Below are 23,938 nucleotides of genomic sequence, written 5' to 3' on the forward strand. Positions count from 1 at the left end.
GGTGTTCGATGGGCGGGGTCGACGCGATGCTACTGTTATGAGCAAAACCTGTGGTAATGAGAAAGTCCAATAACTCCTGCTCATCATCGGTTCCATTTGTTGTTCCACCGTTCATCTTAGTATGCAACGTGTTTGCAATTAAACACGTAACGGTAATTAAATATACCTTAATAACCTTAAATACAACTAACCACTCTTACTAGATTTTATCATGTCGTCTCAACAAGAACAAATTAAGTTGCTGAATTTCTTTTTTTTGAGTGCAGACACACGCTTACTCATTCACAAGTGCATTTAGACACATAGAAATACACAAATACACATACCCATGTTAATGGAATAATCAATGGATATAAAATAATCAACAGCTGCAGTCCAAGTCAAGCATTAAAGCTAGGAGCAATCTTGGGATTTTAGTTGCCTGAATCTGCCTGTTGCCCCCTGTAGAGTTGTCAGTCCAAGAGTACCAGTACCCCAGCGCAAGGAACCTTTCCGAACACTTACTCATGTGATGCACATTTCTAAATTGTGTTTATTTTGTTCTCACAATGGCTGGATAGCTGGTGGAAATCTGGTGAAAGACTTCTAGCTGACTGGTTCTTGTTTAAACAGTTTTTGTGTGGTTGGGTTCCGTGCTTTGGCTTTGACCTGTTGAAGGAGAAAAATGGTTTAAACTCAAGCAGCACCCACAGGGCAGGGCATAGTGTTGTTAAATGAAGTGTAACCTGTAGAAATCTCCCACTTTAATAACACCACAATCGTATTTGCTTTGAAAAGTTACACTGAGAAATCCTCCAGCATCTTCAATTGTGTCACACAAAAGTTGTTCGAGAAACAAAAGCTCAAACCTGTGCCCAACATTATCTTTACTTTTATTGGTATCAGATGATGTAATCAGTCTATTGACCTCAGCCAAAATTAATATGGAGCCACGTGAAGTATTCCTCATAGGAAGCTCTTTTGTCAACTGTTAGATAATGCTGGGATAATGATGGTGATTAAAAAAACAAACCGGTCCATAAAGCATGGGTGCTGCTGGTATTAAAGCCAAATGAGAGCAAAGAAGCACAAAGATGTTCTGAAACGCATGCACATTTTCAAAAGTTTCCACTTTTTAATCAAAGCTGATATATGCAAAACAAATGCAAAATTGAAGGACCTTCACTGGTGGTGTCTAATTTACACACAAAATATGGAACTGGTACTCTTTAACAGGAAGATGTAAAGCATTGCACAAAATAAAAAAGTAATGATAAAATACCAATGTAAATCACTTTATTCCGCTGGTGCAATAATAACCTAATCAATGCAGTACACAAGTTGTGCTTGTTGCATGTTTCAGTACTGCCCACAGTGGGTTTATGATGATACATCAGTTGGAAATCAGTTGTTGGAACATGGAAAACATATTTACTTATTTTTTACCTGATTTCCTTGATTTAATCAGGGGTTGACTTTAATGTGTCTCAAACACAGGCATTCTCATGACATATAAGTGACCCACGTGTTCAATCATGAAGCATTTGGAAACAATGTCCTGGCATGTTATTGCACACAGTTCATTTGAGTTCCTCACTTTTACAAGGAATTTGGCGATGTTTGTGTTGATCTGTGTGTCCTGGATAGTTGGCTGTCTGGTTAGTCGCTGCAGCTGCTTGCAGAAAAAGACCAGTTCTCTGCACGAGCAGTCGGGCCTTCCTTCACAGCTGCAGGGTTTCGGTACAACGACCAAGGACTCCACCACAGCAAAGCAACTGCTTGTTTCTATTACTGAATTGTTTCTTTTTAATGTGCCACTGCACTCCAAACTTGTAACCAGCATGTTCTTATAAACACAACGCTTATATTCAGTTACACTGTCACGATGTGGCTGGCACCACGAAAGTGTTTCATTCTTCTGCAACGCTGCAATTTCTCTTGGTGTCAAAACTCTCTGAGAGCCACTTCCCAGAGTCACTAACTCTTCTCCAATGTAATTTAATGACTTTGTAAAACGATCACAACTTGCCATGGAACAGAAGAAGTCTTTGATTTCTGTGCTGGCGTCCTGAAGGGTAGCACTTCCTTGTCTTATTATTTTCTCATATGAAAAGAAATTCTTGAAAATCTGTAATGAAATTGACTGCGTACCAGAGTACATCTGCAACAGTCTGCTGTTCATGTCTTGAAAAACAAAGACTGAATTGGCCCACAAAAGCCCCCAGTTCCGGACACCTTCTGTAAGATGCGTCAACACATGGCAGTCGTACGAACAATGCTCGAGTCCATAGAGAGACGGTATCTGTGCTACAAACTGAACCAGACACAACTCTGCACAGTTGAGCTCATCCTGAGTGGCAAAGTGGGAGAGGAGGACGTGAAGGGCACAAGGAAGAAGCATCCAGTGCTTGTAGTACACTGCTGGCAAAACATTCCTCAGTATTACAGGAGAATAGAGGAGAGCAAATGCTCTCCACTCACAAGCTGTCCAATGCATCCTCTCACTGAGGCTCCTGGGACTTCGGCTGATTTCATTTGGTGGCTGGATCTCACACAAGGCTCTGTCCAGGTCGTTTAAATGCTCATCTGTCAAATGGAAGTCCTTGCTGGCATAAAGCGGGTCGAACCACAGATTGACGAACTGACGGACAACGCCCAGACAAAAACAGTGCATGTAATCTGGAACAAAGCCTTTGATAATGTCAAATGACGGCAAAAGAAACAGGAGACTTGGACCTTTAACCCCCATTTGACTCTGGTCATAACTATTTCCCATCACTAACTCAGCAAGTTGCACCGTTTCAGGCATGTGTCTCAGATCACAGCCGTCCATCTGTATCGGGTAAACTCTGGTAAAACCCCTGCCCTTTATAACCATCTCACCTTTGTGGTAGCAAAAACCACAACCAAATTCTTTGTTAAACGGCTCAAAGTTCTGCACCATTGCTCTTGCTATCGCATCACATGTGCATATTTTAACTGTTACCGTGGTGTGATGCTCCGAGCCGATCTCATCTTTCCAACAGAACCCTGCAGCAGACAGTTTCTGAAGCTCGTTAATGAACGGAGTCAAAAAACTCTGAACTTGTGGTTTTCCTTTGCCAAACCATAAAGTGTGCAACAGAACGTTTTTGCACCGTTCCACATACGGTAGTTCATTGATGGTACACAGGATGGGCCAGATGGAGTATTTTGAGGAGCTGAACACGGACGAGCCATCGCAGTTGAAGGTGAGTGTAATACTGCCGTCTTGTCTTTCACTCTTGTATTCGTTTCCAGTGTGGACATCAGAAAAGGAATCATCCCTCGTGAAATGCTTCCCAAGCTTTGAGTGGACGCGTGCAAGGAGGTTTCTTAGCTGAATTTCGAGCGGCATTACAAGGAAGTAGTAAGCCTTCAAGATCAGATATTTTCTGCTCAAGCTCTGCTGGCACACACTACACTCATTACCGGGATCCACACCAAGGTAGTTTGTACACCTGGGGCAATAAAAGTGAATCTCAGTCTTTCCATTGTAATCAGTCGAATGCTTTTTTAAAAAGCGAAGCGACTTTGGAACACATCCGGGTACCACCAAGTTTAGGAGGTGCAGGAGATCTCTGGATGCTGCTTTTGACAAGCCGTGCTTCACAATGAACGCCAGGAGGAGCAGGAGGAGGGCTCCCATTGTGACTGAGGAACCAGCATATATCTTCTTCTCTCCACAGAAAAACTGCTCCTAGTAACACAGGCCAGAAATATGCTTTAAAAGCTAAATGTAGTAGAAATGAACCAAAATGTCATCATTTCCATATGTAAAAAAATAACAAATGAAAAATACTAACTGTTGGATCTTCTTCTGTAGTTTCATCATCACATGAAGCACAGCTCGTCGGTTCTTGGTGCTATAACATATAAGAGAACGAGATACAAAATGTGTATTGAGGCAGATGATGTTTCTTAAACAGAGTAGACGAGGTGAAGGCTGGCAGAAATCTAGAGGATATAGGTGCCAGGAACCTTCTTATAGCCCCTGCACAATTATGAGTGGGGAATTTTATTGTAGAGAGTATCTTACTATAATATAAAGCACCTGTAGGTGACTGTGGCTGTGATTTGGCACCATGTAAAAAAATTGAAATGAATTTAAATAAATTTAGCTTTTGTGAGCAACACATTTTGCAAGCTGTAATCCTGCCTCTTTCTACTAGGCATAGGACATTTAAACGTGACGATCTATGGATGTTATTTAAGTGGCAGCCTTCAGTCTATGAAAAAAGAAGAAGAAAAAAACAGACTCAGTCTCCTCAGACTGCCATGTTAAAACTTCCTGTATGCATATACGCTACCATTTCATGGTCTGGATCTACCTCTTTGGTTTCTGCTTTCCCAGCTGACAGATGACTGGCCTACGAGTCAAAAAAAAGATGGATGATGACCATCTCAATGGCATAATTTTAATATCCTTAAAATACTTTTCACTCAAGGCAGCTTCACATACCGTAGGATCTTCATCTTCGTCAGAATCAGATGAGTAACAATCTGTGTCCCCATCATTGTAGACTGTGTTATCTCTCGCAATATGCTGTCATGGATTGTAGCACAAAAACAGAATGAGGAACCTTTTTCATTTTAGAAGTATAAAAACTTCTAAACATATCAATAAACTACATATGCCGGATCCATGATTTAATCCCAATAATAATCCCATGTAATGTTTGACACCCCTACTTTACCATTACATGCTCTGAATCTCCTCTTCTGTCATCTGTAGGCCCAGCAGACACATGAGTGGCCTGAGATAAAGAAAATTATGATTTCTAAGCATGATATGATCACATTCAACGTTTATATATAATCACCATAGGATGTTTTGTATCTTCAGTATTAGATACTATTGTCTCCAAGTACTCCAACTAACTAATGGCCTCAATAAGAAATTTCATTCACCACCTTTTGACAACAGCTGTACTACAGTTAGGTCCATAAATACTTGGATAGAGATAACTTTTTTTTTTCTAATTTTGGCTCTGTATATTACCACAATGAATTTTAAATGAAACAACTGAGTTGCAGTTGAAGTGCAGACTTTCAGCTTTAATTCAATGGGTTGAACAAAATGATTACAAAAAAAAAAATGTCAGGAACTAAAGCACTTTTTAACACAATCCCTTCATTTCCAGGGTTCGAAAGTAATTGTAATTAAATAACCTAAAATATAATGTTAATTTTTTTCCCTTTTTAATCCTCTGCCAGGCCTTTACTGCAGTGGCTTTCAGTTGCTGTTTGTTTTTGGCTTTTCTGTCTGAAGTTTAGTAAGGTTAGGTTAAGATCAGGTGACTGACTTGGCCATTCAAGGATATTCCACTTCTTTGCTTAAAAAAAAAACTCCCTTTGGCTGCATGTTTTAGGTCGTTTTCCATCTGTATTATGAAACAGCGCCCAATCAATTTGACTGCATCTAGCTGGATTTGAGCAGACAGTATGTCTCTGAACACCTCCAAATTAATTCGGTTGCTTCTGTCCTGTGTCACATCATCAATAAACACTAGTTGAGGCTTATGAGTGGCGCCTTTATTTACTTTCATGCAGTCTTGTCTTTATGGTAGACGTTGATATGGATACGCCTACCTCCTGGAGAGTGTTGTTCACTTGGTTGGCTGTTGTGAAGGAGTTTCTCGTCACCACGGAAATGATTCTGTGATCATCCACCACTGTTGTCTTCTGTAGCCGTATAGGGGTTTTTTTTTTGCGTTGCTGAGTTCATCAGTGCTTTCTTTCTTTCTTAAGATTACGACACTGTAGATTTTGCCACTCTGACTGTTTTAGCCATTGCTCGAATGGGTTGTTTCTGTTTTTGCAGCTTACAGATGGCTTGTTTCAACTGCATGGAGAGCTCCTTTGACCGCATGTTGTCTGCTCACAGAAAAATCTTCCAAATGCAAACATCACACCACAAATAAACTCCAGGTCTTTCATCTGCTTAATTGACATTAATGACATAATGAAATTGCCCACACCTGCATATGAAATAGCCTTTGAGTCAATTGTCAAATTACTTTTGGTTCTTTTAAAAAGAGGTGGGACATATTAGGAGCTGAAACTCCTAAACCCTTCATCCAATTTAAATGTGATACCCTCAAATGAAACCTGAGAGTCTACACATTATTTCCATGTTCATTATATAACTATAGATGGAATATGTTTCAGTAAACGGGTAAAAAAAACAAAAAAACAAACTTGTGTCAGTGTCCAAATATACATGGACCACTCTGTGTATTTCACATGTATCTAGAGTGGCCAGGGAGGATAAATAAGCTTCTTCAAAAACTTCCATGACTGCTCCTATAAAAAGATGAAAAATGCACTTGATTTAAATCTGGTTGCTTATTTTATTTTCTCCCTAGAAGTGTGACACTGGACAAAGAAGCTTGTTTGGTTTGTGCACAAAATTTAAATCAGTTATGTTTACTCCCTTTTTGCACATTTTTACTCTATTCTTGCGGCCAATGTTATAGCCTCTCTGGATTTTAAGTAATTTTGGATTCTTCTTTTTCTAAACCTTAAAAATTCTCAAAACGATAATTTACCGTTTGATGGTCTGAATCTGTTCTATCATCTGCTGGCCCAGCAGACCCATGATGAGCCTAGAAGACAGGACTTTGTTATAAACATCTTCATATGATCATTTTAATATTGTGAAAGAAAAAGCATTTCATTTACTGTAAGGCTCACATATACGGGTGCTACTTCAGTATCAGATGAGCGGAAATATATAATCTCGACATGAATGTGACGTTACAGTCTTTCTGATCATTAACTGTAAAATAACATTTAATTTTTTTTCTAAGGTTTAATAATTCTTATTATATAGTATCAGTATTAAGATATTTTACCTTTTTATGGTTTGAATCTCCTCTTCTGTTACCTTTTGGCTCAGTAGAGCCATGACCAGCCTGAGAGACACAAAAAGATAAATTAAGGAATCTACACATATTTGGTAATTTAAAGATGTGAAACATCAATTTGCAGCTGCCATTGATTTTTAACAGGAGTATTATCATTGTTGTGGTTGACAAGCCTCATGCATCACTATGTGTGATCATGAATCTTTTCCTGTCCTCTATGTGGTCTGTCTTGTCCTCAGTGTTTTACTTTCAGTTATGCCTGTGCGTTTGTCTCTCTGCTTGTTCTATGTCCTAATTGTCTAGCTGGTGTTGTCATGTCTACGTCTCTCCATGTTTCCGGTTTTATTTAGAAAAATCTGGTGTTTCCATGTTTAATGTGTATAGTTGTACGTTCCCTGTGGTGTCATTATGTTTATTCCAGTCAGTTGTTTCCCCATGTGTTTCCACTTCCCCTGATCATCTCCTGTGTGTATTTAGTCTGTGTTTTCATTTAGTTTTGTCAGGTTGTCTGTTTTCCTTCTCCCCGTCATTTCAGGTTTCCAATGTCTTTATGATTCTGTGATTCTGAGCGGTGTTTTGTTATTGGACTTCTGTGCAAATCACAGTTTGGCCATAACGAACACCTTGTTCAAACACAAGAGTGTCCATAAGTGCACGTGGCACCAGGACGCTCTAGGCCGCAGGTCGATGATCAATTTTGTAATCGTATCACCAGACCTGCGACCAAATGTTCTGGACACTCGGGTAAAGAGAGGGGCTGAGCTGTCAACTGATCACCACCTGGTGGTGAGTTGGATCAGGTGGCAGGGGAGGACGCTGGACAGACCCGGTGCACCTAAAAGCGTAGTGAGGGTGTGCTTGGAACGCTTAGCAGAGGCCCCAGTCCGTGAGATCTTCAACGCACACCTGCGGCAGAGCTTCAACAGCATTCCGAGGGAGACTGGGGACATTGAGTCTAAATGGACCATGTTCAGCATCTCCATTGCCGAAGCTGCTGCTTTGAGCTGCGGCCACAAGGTGGTTGGTGCCTGTCGTGGTGGTAACCCCCGAACCAAATGGTGGACACAAGAGGTGAAGGGAGCCACCAGCTGAAGAAGGAGTCCTATCGGGCTTGGTTAGCCTGTGGGACTTCGGAAGCAGCTGACAGGTACCGACAGGCCAAGCAAAATGTGGCTCGGGCAGTGGCTGAAGCAAAAACTCAGGTGTGGGAGGAGTTCGGAGAGGCCATGGAAAAAGACTTTCGGACTACCTCGAAGAGATTCTGGCAAACCGTCAGGCGTCTCAGTAGGGGAAAGCGGTGCTCTACCTGCACTGTGTATAGTGCTGGCGGAGCGCTGCTGACTTCGACTGAGAAAATTGTCGGGCGGTGGAAGGAATACTTCAAGGACCTCCTTAATCCCATTGACACGTCTTACGAGGAGGAAGCAGAGTCTGGGGATGAGGGGGATGACCCGCCAATTTCCGAGGGTGAGGTCACTGAGGCAGTTAAACAACTCCTTGGTGGCAGAGCCCCTGGTGTGGATGAGGTCCGCCCCGAGTTCCTGAAGGCTCTGGACATTGTAGGGCTGTCCTGGCTGACACGCCTCTACAATGTTGCGTGGAGATCAGGGGCAGTACCCCTGGACTGGCAGACCGGGGTGGTGGTCCCCATCTTTAAGAAGGGGGACCAGAGGGTGTGTTCCAACTACAGGGGGATCACACTCCTCAGCCTTCCTGGGAAAGTCTATGCCAGGGTGCTGGAAAGGAGAGTTCGTCCACTAATCGAACCTCAGATACAGGAGGAACGATGCGGTTTTCGTCCTGGTCATGGAACACCGGACCAGCTCTTTATCCTCTCAAGGATACTTGAGGGCGCATGGGAGTTTGCCCAACCAGTCTACATGTGTTTTGTGAACTTGGAGAAGGCATTTGACCGTGTCCCTCGGGGTGTCCTGTGGGAGGTGCTGCGGGAGTATGGGGTGTCTGGCCCATTGCTACGGGCCATTTGATCCCTATACAACCGGTGCAAGAGCTTGGTTCGCATTGCCGGCAATAAGTCGGACTCGTTCCCGGTGGGTGATGCGTTCCACCAGGGCTGCCCTTTGTCACGATTCTGTTCATAATTTTTATGGACAGGATTTCTAGGCGCAGCCAAGTGGTGGAGGGCTTTCACTTTGGTGGCCTCAGAATCTCATCTCTGCTTTTCGCGGATGATGTGGTTCTGTTGGCTTCATCGGGTGAGGGCCTCCAGCTCGCACTGGAACAGTTCGCAGCCGAGTGTGAAGCAGCGGGAATGAGGATCAGCACCTCCAAATCTGAAGCCACAGTTCTCAGTCGGAAAAGGGTGGAGTGCCCACTCCGGGTCGGGGATGAGTTCCTGCCCCAAGTGGAGGAGTTCAAGTATCTCGGGGTCTTGTTCACGAGTGATGGGAGAAGGGAGCCGGAGATCGACAGACGGATTGGTGCTGCGGCCGCAGTGATGCAGACGCTGCACTGGTCCGTTGTGGTGAAGAGAGAGCTGAGTGTAAAAGCGAAGCTCTCAATTTACCGGTCAATCTACGCCCCTACCCTAACCTATGGCCACGAGCTGTGGATAGTGACTGAAAGAACGAGATTGCGGATACAAGAAGCGGAAATGAGCTTCCTCCAAAGGGTGGCTGGCCTCTCCCTTAGAGATAGGGTGAGAAGTTAAGCTAGAGGAGGTGGCTGGAGAGAGCGAGGTCTGGGCTTCTCTGCTTAGGCTGCTGCCCCCGCGACCCGGCCCCGGATAAAGCGGAAGAAGATGGATATACGGATGGATGGATGGAGTTGTTATAGCCAATGCTAGTTTTTTCAGTTTAGGTTTTAGTTTCGTAATAAAGGCTTGCCTTTTGTTTAACCAGTAAGTAGTTTTCTTTCGTGTTCTGCTTTTGGGTCCGTTCCTTTAACCCCCCGGAGTTCCCCACCGTGACAACTGCTGTTACCAAAAAATCTACGGCGGGATAATAATGGCCGACCAAAATATAAGTCAGTTAGAGTTAGATAAAGCACATTCCTTCAGTGTTAAAAGTGGGGCTGCACCTATTGATTCCTTAGTAACTGAGGATTTTATCAATTATTCCATCAATTAAATGACTTATCGGATAAGAAATACTTTTGTCTCGGCAATAGTGAATATTCAAACGAATAAAAAAATAAAACAAACTGCTCCTTAGTTTCCATTTTACAAGTTACAATGTTTTAACAGTTGAACTCACTTTAACTAACAGTTTATGAAGGAAACATTTTATGAAACGTTAACAAAATAATTAATCACAATACAATATAATAAAGCATCAATACAACCCAAACAAGGCCATCAAATAAAATAGTCTTTAGTTTCGGTCTTACTGGAAGACTTATATTAATAAAGAGCTCTGACAGTGTTGTCTCCTGGATGAGGCAGATTTGGTGTGTCTTAACGTGTTTGTGTGTGTGTTTGAGCATTTAACGCAGCATATCAGCATTTTCATTTATGTAATATAATTTATATTTATATTAACCTACATTAGGAATCACTCTGGCAGAAAGTGGGACTAATTTAACCATCGTGTCACACTGAGTTAAGAGTGTACATATGCTTTTATTTTGACCTCTGTGGATTTGCTGTAGATTTTGTCACTGTTTAAAACAAACAGCGCTGGGTGGGAGGTTCTGAAAGGTTCTCTTTTCTTCACGTTGGAGCTCGTTTTCTAGTAAAGGTTTTTAACGGCGCTTATAGGAACAGCGCTCCACCTGAGCTAATGGCTCCATCTCTCTGCTCTCCGCCGGGTGTGCAGATCCCATAAAAAACTATGACAGCATCATCTTCACTGCTGCCGGTGTGTTACCAGTCTTTTTTCGTTGAAAACATGGGGACTGCCTGCATTAATGTTGTAAAGCTTTTTATTCACACGTATGCTCCCAGATGCATCTTCTCCTGCAGGTCTGATTTTAGTTGCAAACGTGGGAGAAACTCTCGCCTTTATAAGTTGAGATCTACGCAGTCGTGCATTAATTTAAATGAAGCAACGAAGCAAAAAAATAAAAAATGAATAAAAAAATAAATAATTAAATAAATAAGATACGTCGAAGATGTTTTATGTATTATTTTTGTGATCCAGTTATTTTAATCAACTCGATGACTCGCTGCAGCCCCGCAGAGGTGCCTTTATGCACGCATGGCTGCACGATTTACTTTTTGCAGACTGATTATTAAGGTTACCTCGTTGATGATCTTTGTCTTTGCAGACGTCTTTGTAGGGCGTCCACTTCTCGGCAGAGTAGCCACAGTATTGAATCGTCTCCATTTATGCACAATCTCCCTGACTGTGGAGAGATGAATACCTAAAGTGCGTGCTATTATTTTATACCCTTTTCCAGTTTTGTGCAAATCAACAATTTTGGCTCGTAAATCTTCTGAGAGCTCCTTTTTACGAGGCATGATTCACATGAACAGGAATATCCATCAATAAAAACATTTGAATATATTTGTTGAGGGATTCAGCCACCAGGAAGCGCTCCCTCTGCACCGGAAGTGTGGACTTTTTCCTCATTATTAAAAAAACAAAAAACAAAAAACAGGACAAAAAGAAACAACTTTCTTTGGGATTCTGACAACCTAATAATTTGTTAAAACAACACAGTATGAACTGCAAAGGTTATGATAACCAGAGATAAGAAACTTGCACTCTTTTAAATTCCAGCCTTCTTGACTGCTATAAATTAACCAGAGCAGGTCAGTGATTTAATGTAGTCTCTATTTGAGGTTCACTCTAAGGAATCAAAATATGTAAAAAAAAGAAAAAAAGAAAAAAAGAAAAAAAAAGAAAAAAAAAAGAAAATCATGAAATTTCAAACTTTTTCCAACAAATGAATAGGAAATCTTGTCAAGATTTCTGCAGGGTTGGAAGGATGATGTCTGGTCTTCCAGCAGTCAGTTTCTGGAGAACTTTCGCCTCATAAGTCCTAAGAACATCCCAGAACATTTATTGGTTTGATGCACACTTCTAACTTGTGTTAATTTTGTTGCCACCATATTTTACTATGATGGTGTATGGTTGGGTTCCATATTGAAGGAGAAAAGTGACTTAAACTCAAGCAGCACCCACTGGGCAGAGCATTGTGTTGTTAAATGAAGTGTATCCTGTAAAAATCTCCCACTTTAATAACACCACCATCACCATATTTCCGTAACAATGCTTTTAAAAATGACGTCAAGAAAACTCCAGCATCTTTACCTTTGTCATACAAATGTTGTTCTAAACACAAATACCTCAAACTAAGATTTTCCCCAAACCTGTGTCCATCTTCTTTCCTTTTCTTTTCTTCCCCTTTGTTGGTATTAGATCCACAGTAGACAATGAGATTAACATCTTACTGATAGGAGTGCCCTGAGTGGCTCAGTGAACAACTCATCATGAGGACAAGAAGAAGAAGCATCAGCAGTTCCCCTGGGAACAATGACAGGAGACAACCCGGAGTGTCTGCAGACTCACAGTGAAAGGAGGAAGGCGAGGCTGGGTTCAAGAAAACACAAAACAGGAATTTCACAGTGTGTGATAGACAAGACACAAACGTAGTACACAGTAAACAGCCTGTGGACTGACTTAATGGTCATTAATGCGATCTGACATTCATCTTAGTCACAATACAAACACAATAGGTTGACAACAGAGACAAAAAATTTTCATGTTTTCAAGTATTGGATAATTCTAGTGTTGGTGGAAGAACTGAATCTTGTAGATGGCCAAACCTTTTGTCAGGATAATCTTGTTTGTACAGTGTTGTGAAAAGGTATTTGACTCCTTCCTGATTTCATAGTTTTTTGCATATTTGTCTTGGATGTTAAAGATAATGAGACAGATTTAAATATTACGCCAAGATAACCTGAATAGTTCAAAATCGTTTTTCATTTATTAAGGTAAAAAAGCTATCCAAACCTGCCTGGCCCTGTGTGAAACAGTAATTACCCCCTAAAGATAATAACTGATTTTGAAACTTTTAAGACGTGTTTGTGATAACTGGCAATGAGTCTGTCACTTTGTTGTGGAGGAATTCTGGCCCACTTTTCTTTGCAGAATTGTTTTAATTCAGCTACAGATTTGCCCGAACAGCTTTGGTACACCTTGATTCTCAAACTCTCTCAGTGAATGGCTCTGTTGAGATCAATCTACAACTTTTTTACATGGGTTGTACTCTGATATTCTGAACTCTCCAAAATATGATTTCTTTAGGGGTTCCAGGGGGGTGACTCCTGTAATTGTAAAAAGAAGTCACATTCTACAGTAGTCCATGGGGAAATAGCCCCAACTCCTCATGGACCAGTGCAGATCCATCTAATGACAACGATAATGATGGTGATTTTAAAGACTTATGGAATCCATAAAGCATGTGTGTGTCTGTCATTACAGCTAAATGAGAGAAACAAACAAAGATGTTCTGAAACTTAAGGCAATTTTTCAAAGATTCAAGTTTTTAATCAAAGCTGATATTAACAATTTGATGTTGAATAAAACAAACATGAAATTGAAGGACCTTCACTGGTAGTTTCTGCTACATACCAAACATATGTACAGGTGCACTTTAATGTACAACAAGAAAATTGCACAACTGAAAAAGATAATAATAAAATAGTATTTTTAATGCACTTTGTCCGGCTGGTGCAATAAGAGCATAAAGTAATGCAATACAGAGGTTGTGCTTATTGCATGTTTCGGTACTGCCCAGGGTTGTGTTGAATGTATCACCTGTTGGAAAATAGACAGCATGTTTTCTTATTTGAGTTATCTGATTTAATCAGGGGTTGTCAAAGTGGCGAAGGTTGGTTGGAGCATTTCCAACATTTCCAACCCAAGCTCAGAGAGGTCTGACATGAATCATAAATGACAGACTTTAATGTGTCTCAAACACAGGCATTCTCATGACATATAAGTGACCCACGTGTTCAATCATGAAGCATTTGGAAACAATGTCCTGGCATGTTATTGCACACAGTTCATTTGAGTTCCTCACTTTTACAAGGAATTTGGCGATGTTTGTGTTGATCTGTGTGTCCTGGATAGTTGGCTGTCTGGTTAGTCGCTGCAGCTGCTTGCAGAAAAAGACCAGTTCTCTGCACGAGCAGTCGGGCCTTCCTTCACAGCTGCAGGGTTTCGGTACAACGACCAAGGACTCCACCACAGCAAAGCAACTGCTTGTTTCTATTACTGAATTGTTTCTTTTTAATGTGCCACTGCACTCCAAACTTGTAACCAGCATGTTCTTATAAACACAACGCTTATATTCAGTTACACTGTCACGATGTGGCTGGCACCACGAAAGTGTTTCATTCTTCTGCAACGCTGCAATTTCTCTTGGTGTCAAAACTCTCTGAGAGCCACTTCCCAGAGTCACTAACTCTTCTCCAATGTAATTTAATGACTTTGTAAAACGATCACAACTTGCCATGGAACAGAAGAAGTCTTTGATTTCTGTGCTGGCGTCCTGAAGGGTAGCACTTCCTTGTCTTATTATTTTCTCATATGAAAAGAAATTCTTGAAAATCTGTAATGAAATTGACTGCGTACCAGAGTACATCTGCAACAGTCTGCTGTTCATGTCTTGAAAAACAAAGACTGAATTGGCCCACAAAAGCCCCCAGTTCCGGACACCTTCTGTAAGATGCGTCAACACATGGCAGTCGTACGAACAATGCTCGAGTCCATAGAGAGACGGTATCTGTGCTACAAACTGAACCAGACACAACTCTGCACAGTTGAGCTCATCCTGAGTGGCAAAGTGGGAGAGGAGGACGTGAAGGGCACAAGGAAGAAGCATCCAGTGCTTGTAGTACACTGCTGGCAAAACATTCCTCAGTATTACAGGAGAATAGAGGAGAGCAAATGCTCTCCACTCACAAGCTGTCCAATGCATCCTCTCACTGAGGCTCCTGGGACTTCGGCTGATTTCATTTGGTGGCTGGATCTCACACAAGGCTCTGTCCAGGTCGTTTAAATGCTCATCTGTCAAATGGAAGTCCTTGCTGGCATAAAGCGGGTCGAACCACAGATTGACGAACTGACGGACAACGCCCAGACAAAAACAGTGCATGTAATCTGGAACAAAGCCTTTGATGATGTCAAATGACGGCAAAAGAAACAGGAGACTTGGACCTTTAACCCCCATTTGACTCTGGTCATAACTATTTCCCATCACTAACTCAGCAAGTTGCACCGTTTCAGGCATGTGTCTCAGATCACAGCCGTCCATCTGTATCGGGTAAACTCTGGTAAAACCCCTGCCCTTTATAACCATCTCACCTTTGTGGTAGCAAAAACCACAACCAAATTCTTTGTTAAACGGCTCAAAGTTCTGCACCATTGCTCTTGCTATCGCATCACATGTGCATATTTTAACTGTTACCGTGGTGTGATGCTCCGAGCCGATCTCATCTTTCCAACAGAACCCTGCAGCAGACAGTTTCTGAAGCTCGTTAATGAACGGAGTCAAAAAACTCTGAACTTGTGGTTTTCCTTTGCCAAACCATAAAGTGTGCAACAGAACGTTTTTGCACCGTTCCACATACGGTAGTTCATTGATGGTACACAGGATGGGCCAGATGGAGTATTTTGAGGAGCTGAACACGGACGAGCCATCGCAGTTGAAGGTGAGTGTAATACTGCCATCTTGTCTTTCACTCTTGTATTCGTTTCCAGTGTGGACATCAGAAAAGGAATCATCCCTCGTGAAATGCTTCCCAAGCTTTGAGTGGACGCGTGCAAGGAGGTTTCTTAGCTGAATTTCGAGCGGCATTACAAGGAAGTAGTAAGCCTTCAAGATCAGATATTTTCTGCTCAAGCTCTGCTGGCACACACTACACTCATTACCGGGATCCACACCAAGGTAGTTTGTACACCTGGGGCAATAAAAGTGAATCTCAGTCTTTCCATTGTAATCAGTCGAATGCTTTTTTAAAAAGCGAAGCGACTTTGGAACACATCCGGGTACCACCAAGTTTAGGAGGTGCAGGAGATCTCTGGATGCTGCTTTTGACAAGCCGTGCTTCACAATGAACGCCAGGAGGAGCAGGAGGAGGGCTCCCATTGTGACTGAGGAACCAGCATATATCTTCTTCTCTCCACAGAAAAACTGCTCCTAGTAACACAGGCCAGAAATATGCTTTAAAAGCTAAATGTAGTAGAAATGAACCAAAATGTCATCATTTCCATATGTAAAAAAATAACAAATGAAAAATACTAACTGTTGGATCTTCTTCTGTAGTTTCATCATCACATGAAGCACAGCTCGTCGGTTCTTGGTGCTATAACATATAAGAGAACGAGATACAAAATGTGTATTGAGGCAGATGATGTTTCTTAAACAGAGTAGACGAGGTGAAGGCTGGCAGAAATCTAGAGGATATAGGTGCCAGGAACCTTCTTATAGCCCCTGCACAATTATGAGTGGGGAATTTTATTGTAGAGAGTATCTTACTATAATATAAAGCACCTGTAGGTGACTGTGGCTGTGATTTGGCACCATGTAAAAAAATTGAAATGAATTTAAATAAATTTAGCTTTTGTGAGCAACACATTTTGCAAGCTGTAATCCTGCCTCTTTCTACTAGGCATAGGACATTTAAACGTGACGATCTATGGATGTTATTTAAGTGGCAGCCTTCAGTCTATGAAAAAAGAAGAAGAAAAAAACAGACTCAGTCTCCTCAGACTGCCATGTTAAAACTTCCTGTATGCATATACGCTACCATTTCATGGTCTGGATCTACCTCTTTGGTTTCTGCTTTCCCAGCTGACAGATGACTGGCCTACGAGTCAAAAAAAAGATGGATGATGACCATCTCAATGGCATAATTTTAATATCCTTAAAATACTTTTCACTCAAGGCAGCTTCACATACCGTAGGATCTTCATCTTCGTCAGAATCAGATGAGTAACAATCTGTGTCCCCATCATTGTAGACTGTGTTATCTCTCGCAATATGCTGTCATGGATTGTAGCACAAAAACAGAATGAGGAACCTTTTTCATTTTAGAAGTATAAAAACTTCTAAACATATCAATAAACTACATATGCCGGATCCATGATTTAATCCCAATAATAATCCCATGTAATGTTTGACACCCCTACTTTACCATTACATGCTCTGAATCTCCTCTTCTGTCATCTGTAGGCCCAGCAGACACATGAGTGGCCTGAGATAAAGAAAATTATGATTTCTAAGCATGATATGATCACATTCAACGTTTATATATAATCACCATAGGATGTTTTGTATCTTCAGTATTAGATACTATTGTCTCCAAGTACTCCAACTAACTAATGGCCTCAATAAGAAATTTCATTCACCACCTTTTGACAACAGCTGTACTACAGTTAGGTCCATAAATACTTGGATAGAGATAACTTTTTTTTTTCTAATTTTGGCTCTGTATATTACCACAATGAATTTTAAATGAAACAACTGAGTTGCAGTTGAAGTGCAGACTTTCAGCTTTAATTCAATGGGTTGAACAAAATGATTACAAAAAAAAAATGTCAGGAACTAAAGCACTTTTTAACACAATCCCTTCATTTCCAGGGTTCGAAAGTAATTGTAATTAAATAACCTAAAATATAATGTTAATTTTTTTCCCTTTTTAATCCTCTGCCAGGCCTTTACTGCAGTGGCTTTCAGTTGCTGTTTGTTTTTGGCTTTTCTGTCTGAAGTTTAGTAAGGTTAGGTTAAGATCAGGTGACTGACTTGGCCATTCAAGGATATTCCACTTCTTTGCTTAAAAAAAAAACTCCCTTTGGCTGCATGTTTTAGGTTGTTTTCCATCTGTATTATGAAACAGCGCCCAATCAATTTGACTGCATCTAGCTGGATTTTAGCAGACAGTATGTCTCTGAACACCTCCAAATTAATTCGGTTGCTTCTGTCCTGTGTCACATCATCAATAAACACTAGTGTCCCTGTGCCACTGGCAGCCATGCATGCCCAAGCCATCACAATTACTCCGCCGTGCTTTACAGATGATGTGGTGTGCTTTGGATCATGAGCTGTTCCACACCTTCTCCATACTTTTTTCTTGCCATCATTCTGGTAGATGTTGATCTTGGTTTCATGTGCCCAAAAAATATTTTCCCAGAACTGTGCTGCCTTTTTTTGATGGTTTTTTTTTTGTTTTTTGTTTAGCAAATTCCAGTCTAGCCTTTCTATTCTTGAGGCTTATGAGTGGCGCCTTTATTTACTTTCATGCAGTCTTGTCTTTATGGTAGACGTTGATATGGATACGCCTACCTCCTGGAGAGTGTTGTTCACTTGGTTGGCTGTTGTGAAGGAGTTTCTCGTCACCACGGAAATGATTCTGTGATCATCCACCACTGTTGTCTTCTGTAGCCGTATAGGGTTTTTTTTTTGCGTTGCTGAGTTCATCAGTGCTTTCTTTCTTTCTTAAGATTACGACACTGTAGATTTTGCCACTCTGACTGTTTTAGCCATTGCTCGAATGGGTTGTTTCTGTTTTTGCAGCTTACAGATGGCTTGTTTCAACTGCATGGAGAGCTCCTTTGACCGCATGTTGTCTGCTCACAGAAAAATCTTCCAAATGCAAACATCACACCACAAATAAACTCCAGGTCTTTCATCTGCTTAATTGACATTAATGACATAATGAAATTGCCCACACCTGCATATGAAATAGCCTTTGAGTCAATTGTCAAATTACTTTTGGTTCTTTTAAAAAGAGGTGGGACATATTAGGAGCTGAAACTCCTAAACCCTTCATCCAATTTAAATGTGATACCCTCAAATGAAACCTGAGAGTCTACACATTATTTCCATGTTCATTATATAACTATAGATGGAATATGTTTCAGTAAACGGGTAAAAAAACAAAAAAACAAACTTGTGTCAGTGTCCAAATATACATGGACCACTCTGTGTATTTCACATGTATCTAGAGTGGCCAGGGAGGATAAATAAGCTTCTTCAAAAACTTCCATGACTGCTCCTATAAAAAGATGAAAAATGCACTTGATTTAAATCTGGTTGCTTATTTTATTTTCTCCCTAGAAGTGTGACACTGGACAAAGAAGCTTGTTTGGTTTGTGCACAAAATTTAAATCAGTTATGTTTACTCCCTTTTTGCACATTTTTACTCTATTCTTGCGGCCAATGTTATAGCCTCTCTGGATTTTAAGTAATTTTGGATTCTTCTTTTTCTAAACCTTAAAAATTCTCAAAACGATAATTTACCGTTTGATGGTCTGAATCTGTTCTATCATCTGCTGGCCCAGCAGACCCATGATGAGCCTAGAAGACAGGACTTTGTTATAAACATCTTCATATGATCATTTTAATATTGTGAAAGAAAAAGCATTTCATTTACTGTAAGGCTCACATATACGGGTGCTACTTCAGTATCAGATGAGCGGAAATATATAATCTCGACATGAATGTGACGTTACAGTCTTTCTGATCATTAACTGTAAAATAACATTTAATTTTTTTTCTAAGGTTTAATAATTCTTATTATATAGTATCAGTATTAAGATATTTTACCTTTTTATGGTTTGAATCTCCTCTTCTGTTACCTTTTGGCTCAGTAGAGCCATGACCAGCCTGAGAGACACAAAAAGATAAATTAAGGAATCTACACATATTTGGTAATTTAAAGATGTGAAACATCAATTTGCAGCTGCCAGTGATTTTTAACAGGAGTATTATCATTGTTGTGGTTGACAAGTCTCATGCATCACTATTTGTGATCATGAATCTTTTCCTGTCCTCTATGTGGTCTGTCTTGTCCTCAGTGTTTTACTTTCAGTTATGCCTGTGCGTTTGTCTCTCTGCTTGTTCTATGTCCTAATTGTCTAGTTGGTGTTGTCATGTCTACGTCTCTCCATGTTTCCGGTTTTATTTAGAAAAATCTGGTGTTTCCATGTTTAATGTGTATAGTTGTACGTTCCCTGTGGTGTCATTATGTTTATTCCAGTCAGTTGTTTCCCCATGTGTTTCCACTTCCCCTGATCACCTCCTGTGTGTATTTAGTCTGTGTTTTCATTTAGTTTTGTCAGGTTGTCTGTTTTCCTTCTCCCCGTCATTTCAGGTTTCCAATGTCTTTATGATTCTGTGATTCTGAGCGGTGTTTTGTTATTGGACTTCTGTGCAAATCACAGTTTGGCCATAACGAACACCTTGTTCAAACACAAGAGTGTCCATAAGTGCACGTGGCACCAGGACGCTCTAGGCCGCAGGTCGATGATCAATTTTGTAATCGTATCACCAGACCTGCGACCAAATGTTCTGGACACTCGGGTAAAGAGAGGGGCTGAGCTGTCAACTGATCACCACCTGGTGGTGAGTTGGATCAGGTGGCAGGGGAGGACGCTGGACAGACCCGGTGCACCTAAAAGCGTAGTGAGGGTGTGCTGGGAACGCTTAGCAGAGGCCCCAGTCCGTGAGATCTTCAACGCACACCTCTGGCAGAGCTTCAACAGCATTCCGAGGGAGACTGGGGACATTGAATCTGAATGGACCATGTTCAGCATCTCTATTGCCGAAGCTGCTGCTTTGAGCTGCGGCCACAAGGTGGTTGGTGCCTGTCGTGGTGGTAACCCCCGAACCAATTGGTGGACACAAGAGGTGAAGGGAGCCACCAGGCTGAAGAAGGAGTCCTATCGGGCTTGGTTAGCCTGTGGGACTTCGGAGGCAGCTGACAGGTACCGACAGGCCAAGCAAAATGCGGCTCGGTCAGTGGCTGAAGCAAAAACTCAGGTGTGGGAGGAGTTCGGAGAGGCCATGGAAAAAGACTTTCGGACTGCCTCGAAGAGATTCTGGCAAACCGTCAGGCGTCTCAGTAGGGGAAAGCGGTGCTCTACCTGCACTGTGTATAGTGCTGGCGGAGCGCTGCTGACTTCGACTGAGAAAATTGTCGGGCGGTGGAAGGAATACTTCAAGGACCTCCTTAATCCCATTGACACGTCTTACGAGGAGGAAGCAGAGTCTGGGGATGAGGGGGATGACCCGCCAATTTCCGAGGGTGAGGTCACTGAGGCAGTTAAACAACTCCTTGGTGGCAGAGCCCCTGGTGTGGATGAGGTCCGCCCCGAGTTCCTGAAGGCTCTGGACATTGTAGGGCTGTCCTGGCTGACACGCCTCTACAATGTTGCGTGGAGATCAGGGGCAGTACCCCTGGACTGGCAGACCGGGGTGGTGGTCCCCATCTTTAAGAAGGGGGACCAGAGGGTGTGTTCCAACTACAGGGGGATCACACTCCTCAGCCTTCCTGGGAAAGTCTATGCCAGGGTGCTGGAAAGGAGAGTTCGTCCACTAATCGAACCTCAGATACAGGAGGAACGATGCGGTTTTCGTCCTGGTCATGGAACACCGGACCAGCTCTTTATCCTCTCAAGGATACTTGAGGGCGCATGGGAGTTTGCCCAACCAGTCTACATGTGTTTTGTGAACTTGGAGAAGGCATTTGACCGTGTCCCTCGGGGTGTCCTGTGGGAGGTGCTGCGGGAGTATGGGGTGTCTGGCCCATTGCTACGGGCCATTTGATCCCTATACAACCAGTGCAAGAGCTTGGTTCGCATTGCCGGCAATAAGTCGGACTCGTTCCCGGTGGGTGATGCGTTCCACCAGGGCTGCCCTTTGTCACGATTCTGTTCATAATTTTTATGGACAGGATTTCTAGGCGCAGCCAAGTGGTGGAGGGCTTTCACTTTGGTGGCCTCAGAATCTCATCTCTGCTTTTCGCGGATGATGTGGTTCTGTTGGCTTCATCGGGTGAGGGCCTCCAGCTCGCACTGGAACAGTTCGCAGCCGAGTGTGAAGCAGCGGGAATGAGGATCAGCACCTCCAAATCTGAAGCCACAGTTCTCAGTCGGAAAAGGGTGGAGTGCCCACTCCGGGTCGGGGATGAGTTCCTGCCCCAAGTGGAGGAGTTCAAGTATCTCGGGGTCTTGTTCACGAGTGATGGGAGAAGGGAGCCGGAGATCGACAGACGGATTGGTGCTGCGGCCGCAGTGATGCAGACGCTGCACTGGTCCGTTGTGGTGAAGAGAGAGCTGAGTGTAAAAGCGAAGCTCTCAATTTACCGGTCGATCTACGCCCCTACCCTAACCTATGGCCACGAGCTGTGGATAGTGACTGAAAGAACGAGATTGCGGATACAAGAAGCGGAAATGAGCTTCCTCCAAAGGGTGGCTGGCCTCTCCCTTAGAGATAGGGTGAGAAGTTAAGCTAGAGGAGGTGGCTGGAGAGAGCGAGGTCTGGGCTTCTCTGCTTAGGCTGCTGCCCCCGCGACCCGGCCCCGGATAAAGCGGAAGAAGATGGATATACGGATGGATGGATGGAGTTGTTATAGCCAATGCTAGTTTTTTCAGTTTAGGTTTTAGTTTCGTAATAAAGGCTTGCCTTTTGTTTAACCAGTAAGTAGTTTTCTTTCGTGTTCTGCTTTTGGGTCCGTTCCTTTAACCCCCCGGAGTTCCCCACCGTGACAACTGCTGTTACCAAAAAATCTACGGCGGGATAATAATGGCCGACCAAAATATAAGTCAGTTAGAGTTAGATAAAGCACATTCCTTCAGTGTTAAAAGTGGGGCTGCACCTATTGATTCCTTAGTAACTGAGGATTTTATCAATTATTCCATCAATTAAATGACTTATCGGATAAGAAATACTTTTGTCTCGGCAATAGTGAATATTCAAACGAATAAAAAAATAAAACAAACTGCTCCTTAGTTTCCATTTTACAAGTTACAATGTTTTAACAGTTGAACTCACTTTAACTAACAGTTTATGAAGGAAACATTTTATGAAACGTTAACAAAATAATTAATCACAATACAATATAATAAAGCATCAATACAACCCAAACAAGGCCATCAAATAAAATAGTCTTTAGTTTCGGTCTTACTGGAAGACTTATATTAATAAAGAGCTCTGACAGTGTTGTCTCCTGGATGAGGCAGATTTGGTGTGTCTTAACGTGTTTGTGTGTGTGTTTGAGCATTTAACGCAGCATATCAGCATTTTCATTTATGTAATATAATTTATATTTATATTAACCTACATTAGGAATCACTCTGGCAGAAAGTGGGACTAATTTAACCATCATGTCACACTGAGTTAAGAGTGTACATATGCTTTTATTTTGACCTCTGTGGATTTGCTGTAGATTTTGTCACTGTTTAAAACAAACAGCGCTGGGTGGGAGGTTCTGAAAGGTTCTCTTTTCTTCACGTTGGAGCTCGTTTTCTAGTAAAGGTTTTTAACGGCGCTTATAGGAACAGCGCTCCACCTGAGCTAATGGCTCCATCTCTCTGCTCTCCGCCGGGTGTGCAGATCCCATAAAAAACTATGACAGCATCATCTTCACTGCTGCCGGTGTGTTACCAGTCTTTTTTCGTTGAAAACATGGGGACTGCCTGCATTAATGTTGTAAAGCTTTTTATTCACACGTATGCTCCCAGATGCATCTTCTCCTGCAGGTCTGATTTTAGTTGCAAACGTGGGAGAAACTCTCGCCTTTATAAGTTGAGATCTACGCAGTCGTGCATTAATTTAAATGAAGCAACGAAGCAAAAAAATAAAAAATGAATAAAAAAATAAATAATTAAATAAATAAGATGCGTCGAAGATGTTTTATGTATTATTTTTGTGATCCAGTTATTTTAATCAACTCGATGACTCGCTGCAGCCCCGCAGAGGTGCCTTTATGCACGCATGGCTGCACGATTTACTTTTTGCAGACTGATTATTAAGGTTACCTCGTTGATGATCTTTGTCTTTGCAGACGTCTTTGTAGGGCGTCCACTTCTCGGCAGAGTAGCCACAGTATTGAATCGTCTCCATTTATGCACAATCTCCCTGACTGTGGAGAGATGAATACCTAAAGTGCGTGCTATTATTTTATACCCTTTTCCAGTTTTGTGCAAATCAACAATTTTGGCTCGTAAATCTTCTGAGAGCTCCTTTTTACGAGGCATAATTCACATGAACAGGAATATCCATCAATAAAAACATTTGAATATATTTGTTGAGGGATTCAGCCACCAGGAAGCGCTCCCTCTGCACCGGAAGTGTGGACTTTTTCCTCATTATTAAAA

At 41.9% G+C, this 23,938-nt stretch overlaps 2 protein-coding genes across 7 annotated transcripts; both read right to left on the minus strand.

Moving 5' to 3' along the window:
* Nucleotides 1-1,090: 1,090 nt before the first annotated feature.
* LOC309705389 (uncharacterized protein) lies at nt 1,091-11,396 on the minus strand. Of its 4 annotated transcripts, none has more exons than XM_082531185.1 (8): nt 11,068-11,396; nt 6,855-6,914; nt 6,549-6,605; nt 4,695-4,754; nt 4,460-4,543; nt 4,329-4,367; nt 3,804-3,863; nt 1,091-3,697 (listed from the first exon to the last, which is right to left on the minus strand). In XM_082531185.1, exons 1-8 carry the CDS (start codon nt 11,284-11,286, stop codon nt 1,457-1,459), a joined length of 2,820 nt encoding a protein of 939 aa, XP_082387311.1. In that variant the 5' UTR covers nt 11,287-11,396; the 3' UTR covers nt 1,091-1,456. The 4 variants fall into 4 exon arrangements, with proteins under 4 accessions (XP_082387311.1, XP_082387310.1, XP_082387312.1 ...); XM_082531184.1 differs by having other exon boundaries at nt 4,308-4,367; XM_082531186.1 differs by lacking the exon at nt 4,329-4,367.
* A 1,903-nt stretch (nt 11,397-13,299) lies between these two features.
* On the minus strand, nt 13,300-23,833 carry LOC309704309 (uncharacterized protein). Of its 3 annotated transcripts, none has more exons than XM_082529376.1 (8): nt 23,600-23,833; nt 19,386-19,445; nt 19,080-19,136; nt 16,975-17,034; nt 16,740-16,823; nt 16,609-16,647; nt 16,084-16,143; nt 13,300-15,977 (listed from the first exon to the last, which is right to left on the minus strand). In XM_082529376.1, exons 1-8 carry the CDS (start codon nt 23,816-23,818, stop codon nt 13,737-13,739), a joined length of 2,820 nt encoding a protein of 939 aa, XP_082385502.1. In that variant the 5' UTR covers nt 23,819-23,833; the 3' UTR covers nt 13,300-13,736. The 3 variants fall into 3 exon arrangements, with proteins under 3 accessions (XP_082385502.1, XP_082385501.1, XP_082385503.1); XM_082529375.1 differs by having other exon boundaries at nt 16,588-16,647; XM_082529377.1 differs by lacking the exon at nt 16,609-16,647.
* Nucleotides 23,834-23,938: the final 105 nt, after the last annotated feature.

The sequence above is a fragment of the Aulonocara stuartgranti genome, assembly GCF_965226115.1.
Source record: "Aulonocara stuartgranti genome assembly, chromosome: 4".
Lineage (NCBI taxonomy): Eukaryota > Metazoa > Chordata > Actinopteri > Cichliformes > Cichlidae > Aulonocara > Aulonocara stuartgranti.